Source organism: Phyllostomus discolor, chromosome 1 (genome assembly GCF_004126475.2).
Source record: "Phyllostomus discolor isolate MPI-MPIP mPhyDis1 chromosome 1, mPhyDis1.pri.v3, whole genome shotgun sequence".
NCBI lineage: Eukaryota > Metazoa > Chordata > Mammalia > Chiroptera > Phyllostomidae > Phyllostomus > Phyllostomus discolor.
Window position 1 is genome coordinate 42,023,954 of NC_040903.2, and position 13,475 is coordinate 42,037,428.

Below are 13,475 nucleotides of genomic sequence, written 5' to 3' on the forward strand. Positions count from 1 at the left end.
TGGGTCAAAAGGCAGATCCATTTTTAGTTTTCTGAGGAAGTTCCATACTGCTTTCCATAGTGGTTGTACCAGTCTGCAGTCCCACCAGCAGTGCACTAGGGTCCCCTTTTCTCCACAGACTCTCCAACACTTGTTGTTTGTTGCTTTGTTTATGATGGCCATTCTGTCTGGTGTGAAGTGGTATCTCATTGTGGTTTTAATTTGCATCTCTCTGATAGCTAGCTATATTGAACATCGTTTCATGTGTCTTACCCAAAGAATTTCTTCATTTTCATTTTACATATATTGCTATATTTGCTTGTTGTTGTTACTATTTTTACTCTTTATTTAATAAATCTTTTTTGAACATGGCCCATAAATAATATGCTTTTCTATAAACTGTGAAAGTTATAAAAATGAATCAGTCATGGTCCTTACCCCTACAGAACTTATAGTTCAGTGTTAAAATCAGATCTACTCACACATAACCAAAAAACATGAGTAGAGGGTATGGGTACAGAGACGTTAAAAATGGTAAGAGGCCATCTGAAAACAATATGGCAGCTTCTTTAAAAACCAGCCATGTACTTACCATACAACCATTAATGTACTTGAGGCCATCAACCTCAGAGAAATGAACATCTATATCCCCCAAAAAACTTACACATCAATGTTATAGTAGATTTTTTTTACAATAGCCAAAAACTGTAAACAACTTGAATGTCTTTTAATGGGTGAATGCATAAATAAACTGTGGTACATCCATACCATGCAATACTCTGCAACAATAAAAAATAATAAACTATCAACACACATACCTGGGATTGATCTCAGAAAAATTGTGCTGAGTGAAAAAAGCCAACCTGCAAAGGTTGTATACTCCCTAATTCCTGTTATGCACCATTCTTGAATTGATAAAATGATAAAGATATAGAAGACTAGTGGTAACCAGGGATTAGAGATGGAGGATGGAGGTAGGGAGGAAGCTAGGTGGCTGTGAGCAGCATGAAGAATTGTTGCGATCCAACTATTGTGTATCTTGACTCTGGTGGTGGTCACCCAAATACATGCATGAAACATAGTCATCCACTTACATGATAAAATTACATGAAACAAAATACACAGCCACAGACATAATTGCAGGCTTTTTAAACTGTTGAAATCTAACTAGGGTTGATGCATTTTCTCAACATCAGCTTCCTAGTTGTGATATTTTATTATTGCTAAGCAACATGTTACCATTGGGAGAAATTGGTTAAAGGATACACATCATTTCTATGTATTGTATTTTACAACTGTACTTAAGTCTATAATTATTTAAAAATTTAAAAAAAGGTTTTTAATGGTAAGGCATTTCAGAAAAGATGTTATGTTCACTTGAGGGACTCAAGGAAGACTTCATAGAGGAGGCATCATTTAAAAGACAATAGATTTTGATGTAGCAATTACTCTATGATTAATAAGGTTGTCTTTAAAAGTTGAAATGAAAAATTATGACAGTCAGAGAAAAACTTGACAACATGTTTTGGAATTATCCCAATAATTTCTTTTGTAGAATCAGAATTAAACAAGAAAATGGCTCATTCTCTTAGTCTAATTATTTCTTCATTTCAAAAATATTTATTCATCCTGCTATGATCAAGTACCAATTATTCAAAACAAGACTGTAGTTTCATTACAATAACAATTACAATAACACTATTTCTTGAGCACCTACTATGTTCCAAAAACAACCATTTGATGTAAATACTGAGCATTTAAACAAGTTGTTGAAGTCACACAGTGTAAAATCTGACAATACTCCTTAAAATCAATGTGTAAAAAATAATAACACTATGCTTTCTAAATAACACAAAAGTAAAAGAGCAGTTCAACAACATTTATTGAAAGACTATTGAAAGTACAGAGCACTTCACTAGGCCACGTGAAAGGAGAAATAAAAGAAAAGAGAAATCACCAGCCCTTTTGTACAATTAGTAAATATTATTTTGATCATGACAACTTTCCCCAATTAATTGGTTACACATACATTTCCAATAATGTTAAACCCTTTTCATGTTATCTTTCAAAAGAAGTTATTTTAAAAATATAGTATATTGCTACCTATTACTCTGTACACATTGTTTGAAATATTGCTTATATTTTCACAGTGACTCAGACTGTATTTCTCATATCCTTTGAAAATATGAAAAATATTTCCCTAAGAAATATAATGCCATTGTGAAATTAAACTTCTAAAACTGATCAGTTTAAATTTCTTCAAGTTAGTTTGCAGAGGAAATTCTTCATGTCATTTGTCAATTTTATTTTAGCTTGGAAAATCACCTCTAGAAATCTGTAAAATACTAACCATGATTCCAGTATACATGGATTTATTTTTAAATGCCCTTCCATGAATTATATTCTTTTGGTTTTATGAGACTGTAATACAGAATTTCTACTAGTTTTCATGATTACTTGAAGCCAATGGGAAACCCTACCCTCTTCCCTAAATCTTCCAGCAGCCTGCGGGTGCCACCTACAGGCCAGACTTCAGAATATACTGAAATAAGGAAAATCTATTTTTTCATGGAACACAGAGTAATTTAGTCTAAAATATACTTAAATTAATTTAAAAAGTATCACTTCCCTCAGTTTTGTTATTTCTCAACATATTTTATTAAATGGAACAAAAACAGTTTCTGTAAAATATTTAACACTATCAATTGATGTCAGTTTTCATACTTTAGTCAAGTGCTTAAACGTTAACAGCTCACCAGGCCAATGTCATTTGGGTCAGTTAAGGTCAAATGTACTTGATCAGGTTAATTTCATACTGCTTGTGGTACAACACAGAGCTGTGTAAGTAGCTGTGTACAATGAGTGGCATAACAAAAGATCCTGGGAACTCTCACCATTGATGTGACTTATGCCTTGGCACCAGCCCCAACTTCCTAAGGGCCTAGACCACTTGAATGTTGTATCTCTAACAGTTCAATAGTAACTTACCAAGACTGAAGTTATGATAATTAGGTGTTTATTCTTCCACTTTATATCCAAGCAGTTAGCAATTCAGTGCCATTCTAGATGCAGAGAATCAGCTTCCAGAATACCTTCCCCATGAAATCGTCCCATCTGAACCCAGATAAGCCCACACTGCAAGCATGGAATGAAAACACAGCCGTGGGGGAAAAGGTCTGCAATTATTTCAAAGTGTTGGAAACGAAGCTGCAGAAATCAATGTTGGGAAGAGCTCTAGCTTCATTTGCATGACCATAACTACATACTAACATCTGGACTTTATTCCCATTCAAGGCCTTGAAGTGGGGGAAGCCTTCAAATACAAATGCACAAGCACTTGGTGATAATCCCATTTAATTGACTGTTTTTGAACTGATTCTCTCTTCATTCCCTCCCGTTCAACTACACAAAAATCTTACCACATACCTTATGCTGGTTGTTCTTAAATAAATTTTCATTTTAGCCTCAGGTTTTTAAAGAATTTGCAATTAATTAGTGACATTTCCCCATCTTTTCCTGTTTCATGGACTATCATAACATCAAGCAAATGAAAGATTTATTATTTTTATTATATATTAACATCCTTGGCAGTGCAATGTTAAATAAATATTAGTTGCTTTATATAGAGCTTGTATAATTATTCTTGGTCACAACAAAACAGAATCTTCCCCAGATTTATTTTTGTGGTTGTTGGACTGGAAATGGGGAAAAAAGCTGCAACGTGTTTCTGTCTGTATTTCCTTAATTTAGTTCCCATTCTTGGTTCATCATGAAGCGTTCGGTATGCTGTCTCTGATTGGCCTTTCATAATGAATGTGATCATTTTCCTTATTCTGTTTAGACAAGAATATTTTTCTGTAAATAAAAATGTAGTAGTGGGGTTTTTTTGTATTTCCTTTTATTCTTTGTCCTGCCTTCAAAGTGGAATTTTAATAAGACAGAAGCTGGAGAAGTGAAGAAAGAAACCACTTCAATTATATCTATGCATGAGACACTTATGTCAACAAGGCATAAGTGACAGAAAACTTCTAGAAAATAAATGAATGCAAGTTGAGACAATCCGTCTAGAAGAAACAGGATGCTTACATGTGGAGCAGAGCTAGGAAGGAAATTATGCATCAAGCAGACAATTTCATTTTTCTGTCAGATTGAGGTGACCTACAAGGCTGCTTCTGCAATTCTACATCTTTAAAAATGGCCTATAAACAAAAATACACTCCTCTCTACTAGGTTTTTTCTCTTAGATACCAGTTTTGGAAGTGATCCAGTCCCGGAAGGCAGTCACTCTAGTATAAACACCAGGCTTATTGGGTTGCCCACATTCATCTCCCCAGCTCACTATTCCAGCAAGGTACCAAATATCTCTAGCATCTGGACTAACCAGTGGTCCTCCCGAGTCACCCTAAAGGAGAAGAAAGGGATTCATAATTAATAATTTATTCATTACAGAGATATTTGCTATTTTCTTTTAACTTGAGTTTAATAAAAGAGTGGGTTTTCATAAGCTTTCACTGTGTTCAAATGCACAAGTGATTCCCTCTAAGTCATAAATCACATAAAGGAGGAGCTTCACTGCCTAGAGAATTGTCTTAGCCTCATGGTTCAATACGCTGAGATTAAAGGCTCGATCTCTTGGGAGAACAGTATTTTTAACCTATCTAGTACAGCTGACAAAGTAATTACCATACTGGTTGCTCTTTATCAAGGTCATGTAGCTCTCAAAAGAAGGTTGATAAGTCTATTACTGATAATGAGCACAAACATCAGAGTCAAATGCATGGGCTTATATCTCGAGTCTGGTCCTTCCCAACTGGCTAAGATCTTTACTTATTGGAAATGCTCCTAATAATACCTACCTCTGATGACTATTTTGAAGATTATATACAAGACTGTATAAAGTACCTAATATAGATCTTGGAACAAAGCAGAACTTCACAAACTCATATACAAAACTGTAAACTCTAACTGTCTCTATCTTGTGGACTCTATCTTGTGGGCCATTTCCTTATTCAGGTCATACAAACAAGGTACTGGCTGATCATTCTTTAGGTTCCTGGGACCTTGAGTCATTGACCGCCCATTCAGTGTTCACGTTTCTGTGAAGCTCTTAATTAATTAATATTTTATTTCACTAATATCTATAATTCTGGTAACAAAACCTGAGGTTGGGTTTCATTTTGTCCATTTCAGCAGTAAGGAAACTGACACTCATAGAAATTAAGTAATTTGCCTGATGTCACATGCTGGTGACAGAAGTTGAATTTGTATCTAGAAGCTCCTGTTTTTCCCCTCAACATTTTACTAAATTCCTTGCAAATTTTCTTTTGTCCATGTAAAAATATTAACAATATTCACAATAGCTGAATTTTAAAAACTGTGTTTGTAATTTTTAAATCAATTACCAATAAGTATTGACTGATGCCTTCATCTGTGGAAGGAGGAGACACAGAAAGACTGGACATGGGGGGGCCCTGCCCTCAAGAGGCCTACAATCTATTTATAGAAATAGCCTGTACCATGTGATGCTATTCAAAAATAAACCATTTTGATCATTGAAACCAAGCCTACAGGAAGGTAGAGCAGGTTAGCATGATGTCAGAGACAGTAAAGTTTAACTCTCTTTAAGAGACAAAGAACGAAGAAGTCTGAGAATAAAGTAATCAAAGAAAAAGTGTGGCAGTATATACAACAGCATTACAAGATGAAAAATAAGGTGATGTCCAGCAAGTATCAAGTAGGGAAAGCTATAGCCTGTTCTGCCAACATCAGTGATGGATGTGATGGTTTATGTGTGTTCTGTGTTTCGTCTCACACAGGAAAGCCAGAATAATAGAGGAGAATTATAATCTTCAGGTGAAAAGAAAAGACAATCAACTCAGCTATCCAGAGGCAGAAGCCTTTGGGGCTCTGTTTCAACAAAATGTTTAAAAAGTGCTGGTGCCTAGTCCTACCTGCCACCCATGTAAACATACGTACACACACAGGCACACACCAGTTTTGCTTAGTTCTTAGATCTTGGCAGTTTGCACTTCCTCCCCTGATCAAGGTCGCATTCCCATGTGCATTATTTCAGCCCCAGCAAGCCGGTGTTTCCACTCATTGTTTCTGTGCATGTTTAACATCCCCCAAATCAGCCACCAGACACCCTGGGCATTCTGCCTGCCTCCACCATCCAAGTCATTTTTCAAAGTACAATTATTTGTTGTTGTCAGTTCTCTGGTTACAAAGTTGCATAGCTTTTGTAGAGTCTGTTCATCTGTTTCTAATACTATTTTTTCCATGAATTCTATTACTTTTACTGAGTTACTTAGTGAGAAATGGAATAGGGCATTTATTCAGGAATACACAAAACAAGAAGCTTTGACATTAGAAGAATCCAAACCAGGAAGCAACTGTAGAGATCAAGATATGAAGGAATGAAGGAATCAGTTGAAGTGTTCACAAATGGAATGCAGACAAAAGAGATAAAACTGAAAGATATGATAAAGAGGGAAAATATTCTAGGACTTGATCGAGTCCATGTGAAGGAGATACAAAAGACCCAACAGTAAGAAACCCAATAATATGAATGAGAAGCTTGAAAATGGAAACTCTGGTTAACACTTCATGATGCCTGCTGAGTTTTTGGTCACACAGACACAAATGTTAGTCTGATATTAACAACTTAAAACATATAAATGAAAATAGCTTGGGAGTAGATGGAAATGTGAGACTACATTTGGGCAAAAGGTTAATTCTGGACACGTAGATTTGGAAGCCAATAAAGTGACACTGTGTTTAAAAAAAAGATGGCTTCTTTGAGTGAATACAGGGAGAGCCGAGAAAAATTTCACCTGAGCCCTGAGTCTTAAGAGATAGCCAGACTCAGAGAGAGGATAGGAAAGAAGAAATCAGAATTGGATGCTGTGGCAGGGGGTGAGGCAAGGGTGAGTATATTTCAGAATCATAGAACCTAATGAAGGATCGTATTCTAATAGCCAAATATCACTGAGATGGGAAAGAGTAGGAGACCCAAGCAAAGATTTTTGTATCTGAGGTTATTGATGATTTTTGAGATATTAAAATATAGGGAGCAGGTCAATTCCCTAAATTGTGTATGCTGGTCATAAAAGAAGAAAAATGGCTGCCAAATCCCTCCAAAAATAGAAAAGTAGGGCATTAGGATCACAGGTATAAACTTGGTTCCTCATCTTTAATTTCCCAAATCTATAAAGGACATTCACTTTTAATACCACCATCAAAATGGCATTGTAGAATATGGGATGTATTTTCAGATGAAACTATATGATACCTGTGATTTATTTCAAAATAGATCTGGAATTTTGTCATGGAGGGGTGGTTTGAGGACATTGCATTAGGAAAGACAGGGATGAAATAAGATTGGCTGTGAGTGGAAAACTGTTGAAGCTAGGTGATGAGTAGTACATGGGGTTTGCTATAGTGTTCTGTCTACATTTGCATACATTACATTTGAAATTTCTGTATGAAATTAAAAAAATAAAAGACTAAAGAAGCATACAGCTGTTCCCCTGAAACTCTGAAGAAGGGAGTTACTATATATAGAGGCTGAGGTATTTGAAGGATGATCACAAATGATAATGACAAGCGTGAAAGCATAAAATGTTTTCAATAGTTTTAGTAAAGTTGGAGGCAAGTAGGATGAAGAGGATTAAGATTGGACAAGACCTAAATAATATCTAAACAATGATTATAGATCTATTTTTTTATGTTTATCAAAAAGTCAAATAAAATATAGTTGAGTCTCATTATTCACAGTAGTTATGTTCTATGAAGTTTCTGCTTACACTGAATTAGTGAATAATAAACCATCATTGATTCTACAGAGTTAGGTTTCCATGAGCCTTTGGTCAGATTTTTAGCAATTGATCAATACATAACCATATCTTATGTGTGTTTCTATTTCAAGTCACCTTTTTAACATATATTATTGATTCATTAACATCAAGCTCACAGCCAACAGCACTGTAACTCATGCCTGAATGAGGTTTATCTAACATGTATTTTCTCCACAAGGCACATCGTAGCCTTCTTGCACTTTGCTTCAGAACTATACATGTGGGTACTATTTTAAATAACAAAATCACCAACAAAAAGCACAAATTGTGGAAAATGTAGCATTAAATAGACCACCAAAAGGAGATAGGTTAACGGTATTAAAGTTAAACAAGAGGGCAGTGTCACCTTTTGTGACCTGAGGTGGGAGTGTGTTCATTGGGTAATAAATTTTTTGCCACTCTGCTCACATTTGTGAATGATCATGAAAGCGCTTTGAGTATTGACTTTGGGTTTTCAAACAAATCATAGCAAGTACATGAATTTACATGTAGGGAATCTGCAAATAATGAGGACCAAGTATATTTTCCAGTAGATCTTTTATTAAGTTGGCTTTATTTTAGTAGGTTTATTTATAGAATCAACTTAAATTTTCTGTAGAATTTTGTAATAGAGTCAATCTACATTGTTTTGTGTCTTCCTTTATGAACAAACAGAGCCTCGGAGCAGAAAAAAGAATCACAATGTAATGAGTTTAATCTTGAGCATTTGCCAGTAGTGTGCAGAAAGATCGATTGGGCAAAAGAGTTTAATATAACCAACTAAACAATACTATCGTGACTGGTCCAGAGGTAAACATTGGGAAAGGCCTATGGTGAAGTCAGCTGTGCATTAAGGGAAGTAAAGCCAATGAAGGAAAAAAACATGTACAATATGTATGTGAGAGAGAGGAGAAAAATGGAAAGTTGAAAAAATAAGAGTATCAAAAATTAATTATATTCACTCTTTGAATCCAGACTGCAAAGCACATTGAATAGCATGGAACTTCAGAGACCAGTATGAGGCTTAGAGAGCACATTGATCATAAGGTCTGTTTAATCACAAATTAAAAATTATAAGGGTATTTAAGGACATACCCAAGGAATTAGTTATTGATCCTCTTCAAGATTTGATCAGCAATGTGCATGAAGACATAGAGTTCCTGATTGTCACATCTGGCAAAGGTACAAAGTCAACAGTGATAGCCCATGTGCCAAAAAGCAAAATCAGAATTCAGAAGGGTGTCTATGCTGTAGACCAAGATGGAATATACTTATTCCTTTTACCCAAACTAAATCCATCTAAAAACTATAAAACCCTGGATATTAGAAATAAAACAAATATAAAAGATTCTGAAAGATCGAGTGAAGAAGGCAGATAAACTAAGAAACGCAGGACTCAAGGAATTACATGGCAGTGAGCTCCCTGAACCTTGGATCTTTCTTCCCCCATTTCACTTACCCTAGGCATAGAGCTAAAGAAACCAGCAACCTGGCAACCTGACAAGAGGTGCAAGTGAAAACAACAACAACAACAACAATTCTAAAGTAAAGCTTTCTTTCTCTAGAGAAAAAAAAAAACAGAAAGGGAGCAACCTAGGAAGACAAAATATCTTTTAGACAATATTCTCTCCACTCCAGCCAAACACAGAAAAAAACTGTGTCCCCTTTTCAACATGCATCAGCACTGACCAAGTGGGGAGCTTAGATTCCACCCTTACCAGGCTGTCTTAAGGTTTAATCCCTCACCAGACTGGTGTTAAAGGAGGCTCAGTGAGGAGCCAGACTATCATCCATGCCAGGTGACAACAAAGGCCTCCTCTCTCTCCCCCACAGTGACTAGCTGGGGAGCATGGACGACAGCCTAGTGGTAATGAGGCATAACTCTATTTCCCAGTAAAATGTCAGAGGAGACCAGGTAGAGAGTCAGGGCTCTTACAAGTACCAAAGAATAATGAGGCTACTATCCCATGATGTCAGTGGAGGCCAGAAGGGGAGCAGGAACAGGGTCTTCCAGCCAGTGTGGGTTCAGGTGAGGCCTCCTGGGGAACCTGAAATTCCACTACCATCCAGCAGTAATGGTGTCAAGATAAAATCAGTGGGGAATGAGGTAGCTCCTCTCTCCCCTCTCCAGTGTCATATCAGAGGAGGCTTGCTAAAAGAGAAGATTTAATAAGATCCAGAGTCTCATAACAATACTCAAAATGTCAGGGATATATTTGAACATCACTCTCATACCAAGAACCAAGAAAATCTCGAACGAGAGGAGGCAATCACAAATGCCAACCCTGAGATGATGACACAGATGTCAGAAATCTGACAAAGATTTTAAAGCAGCCGTCCCAAAAATGTCTTCATGAGCAGTTACCACATGCTTGAAACAATTTTTTAAATCTTCAGCAAAGAAATAGCAAATATTAAAAAGGATCAAACGAAAATTTTTGAACAAAAAAATAAAATGATCGAAATAAAAATTTAGAAAACTTAGTGGGGCCCTGACCAGCATGGTTAAGTGGGTTGGACGTTGTCCTGCCAAGCAAAAGGTCACTGGTTTGATTCCCATTCAGGGCACCTGACTGGGTTTCGGGCCAGGTCCCTGGTTGGAGGTGTGGGAAAAGCAACTGATAGATGTCTCTCTCACACATTATTATCTCCCTCTCCATCTCCCTTCCTTTCCCTCTCTCTAAAAATAAATAAAATCTTTAAAGAAAACCTCACTGGGTGGGCTTAACAGAAGAATGGAGATGACAGAATGAAAAATCAGTGAACTTGAAGATAGAATGATAAAACTACTCAGCCCAAATAATAGAGAGAAACAGAATGAAAAAATAAAAATAAAAACAACAGATGCTCAGGGACCTCTGAGACTATAACAAAAGAATTAGCATTCTTGCCATTAGAGCCCCTGAAGAAGACAAAAAAGATGGGATGGGGTTAAAAAGTATTCAAAGAAATAATGGGGGAAATTTCCCAAATTTGTCAAGGGGCATAAACCTGCAGGTTAAAGAGTTAATCAAACCCCACACTGGCTAACCCAGAGAAATTCATGCCAAGGCACATAGTGAAACTCCTGAAAACTAAAGACAAAGAAAAAATCTTGACCACAGCAAGTGAGAAATGACGCCTCATGTATAATGAAAAATAATTCTGATACCAGCAGGTTTCTTATTAGAAATAGAGAAGGCCATGATTTATGTGCTGAAAGAAATGAGGTGTCAATCCCAAAATCTATATCTAGCAAAATTATGTGTCAGAAATTAATGGGAAGTTAAGTATTTTGCCAAACAAAGAAAATCTAAGGGAATTTGTTGTCAGCAGATCTCCACTAATAGAAAACTAAAGGAAGTTTTTGAAACAGAAAAGAAATTATAAAAAAAACTTGAAAAACTAGGAAGAAAGAAAGAATGAAAATATTGGTAATAGACTTCCCTTTTCTTGAGTTTCCTGTTATGTTTTGGCACTTGAAGCAGAAATATTGTCAAATGTAGTTCCTAATATATGTAGAGGAAATATTTAATGATATTTAATGTTATAAGTGGGGAAGGGTAAAGAGATTTGAGGGACATTAAGTTTTCTGTTTTACATTTCATTCAAATTAGCAGAATCTGACCACTGTGATAAATTATGTGTATGTAACTTGGAGGAACCACAAAGTGGTTTTTTTTTTTACAAAGAGATGGTCTAGTCAAAATGCAATTCTTTTTAAAAAGTTACTGTATAATTCTACTTATATAACACTCAAAATTACAAAATTATTGAGATGGAGAACAGATCAGTGATTGCCAGGTGTTAGTGATGGGAGAGGAAAGCGGGTGTTACTATACAGGGAGAACTTGTGGTGTTGAAATAATTCTCATCTGCAGTGACAGTTCCACAAATCTACACATGTGACAAAATGCTGTAGAAATAGAAACACACATTGTACCAATGTCAATTTCCTAGCTTTTATATTGTACTATAGTTACATGCGAGGTAACCTTTGGGGGACATTGGGTGAAGGGTACATGAGACTCTTCTGTACTATCTTTGCAACTCTCTATAAATCCATTATTATTATTTAAAAATATACGATGAACAAAAAGTTATGCATCATATTAGTGAGAAAACCACATACCTGGCATGCATCTCTTTTTCCTTGCAAGGAGCCAGCGCATAGCATTCTAGGAGTTATGGTATTATCGTAAGCTTGAGGTTCATTGCAGGTTTTAGTGTCTATAAGTTCCACCTGCACTTGCCGAAGACGATTTTGACTGTTACCTAAAGGGAACAAATTGTCTTTATATTTGTTTACATATATATACATATATATTATAGACTTATAAATAATTATGAAATCCTTTCATAATTATTGGACAAGATACTGATATAGAAACTTTGAAAATGTATTTTTTCAGATACAGTAATATTTAGGGAAAGAATGCTTTTCTATTTTATTTTATTTTTGTTTTCCTTTTTTAATATTTATTGAATTTTTCCCACTCCCATTTAGTCACCTTATAACCCCCAACCCCAGCAATCACCACACTGTTGTCCATGCCTGTGAGTCCCTTTTCCTTTTTGCTCAGTCCCTCCACCCTCTAACTGCCCCCCCCACCGCTTTCAGCCTGTTCTCCATCTGTAAGTCTGTCCCAATTTTCCTTGTTAGTTCAGTTTGTTCATTACATTCCACATATGAGTGAAATAGTTAGGTGCCTAGAAAAGAACCTCAAGTTGTGTTAAGTAATCCCCATTCCATAGTTAAGCTCAGAAAGTAATTTCAGGAGGGCATTGTGATTTTAGGATTCTCTGATCTTCACACTTGAACATATGAGTAATCCCTTATCTTTGATGTCTTTAATTCCCTAGTAAAAAGTTCAGATATGTTTACTTTTTCACACATTACCAAGCACCATCGTGTGTTGGTAATGATGCACTTGATAGGAACCTAGGGCCTGAAGGAATTTGTGTATCTTCTAAATGACTTAGTCCACAAGCAGAGCCAAGTCCATATGACCAACCCACTAACATATTTTTTTAACATTGTTCAAGTACAGTTGTCTCCATTTTCCCCCCACTGCTCCCCCCAACCCAGCCATCCCCACTTCCCACTGTTGATCCTATCCCCCTTTGGTTTTCTCCATGTGTCCTATATAGACGTTCCTGAAATCCCTTCCCCCTGTTTCCCCATTATCCCCTCCCACTTCCCCTCTGGTTACTGTCAGCCACTAACATGTTTTGACATTAGGTCACCCACTGACACATTATGTCATTTAAATGCCTTAGAATACTAACTTAGATTACTATAATTTGAGTTTCTTTTCAGATTCTCACCATCATTTTGTAGTGCTCCAAACCCAGTCACAAACATCTCATCACCTGGGTGGAAATTATAGGATGCATCAGGGAGACAAACTCTGTGTACCACATTTGTGTAGGGAACGGGACTAGAAAGCTCTGCAACTGAAATGTCATAGTCATGTGATGGATATTTGTATTTTTCATGGACAATTATCCTCCGGATGCCATGTTTCATTTTAGGAGGATATAGTGTCACTCCAAAGGAGGCAGTCCACCTGGCTGGGTCCTTATACCTGGGGAGAAAGATATGAAGAACAAACTCCATTTTCCCATGCTACCAATATAATGATTTCCATGATACAATTTAATTGGTCAATATGAGTTTTC

At 36.3% G+C, this 13,475-nt stretch overlaps 1 protein-coding gene across 1 annotated transcript in view; it reads right to left on the reverse strand.

Annotated features, from left to right (window-relative positions):
• Positions 1–2,633: 2,633 nt before the first annotated feature.
• LOC114491861 (transmembrane protease serine 11E-like) overlaps positions 2,634–13,475 on the reverse strand; it is a 41,131-nt gene continuing 30,289 nt past the window's right edge. The window contains exons 8-10 of the mRNA XM_036021343.1: positions 13,122–13,381; positions 11,926–12,068; positions 2,634–4,381 (exon numbers count right to left, since the gene is read on the reverse strand). Of these exons, the coding sequence (XP_035877236.1) occupies positions 4,220–4,381; positions 11,926–12,068; positions 13,122–13,381 (565 nt within the window). The 3' untranslated portion in view covers positions 2,634–4,219. The remainder of the gene's footprint in view (positions 4,382–11,925; positions 12,069–13,121; positions 13,382–13,475) is intronic.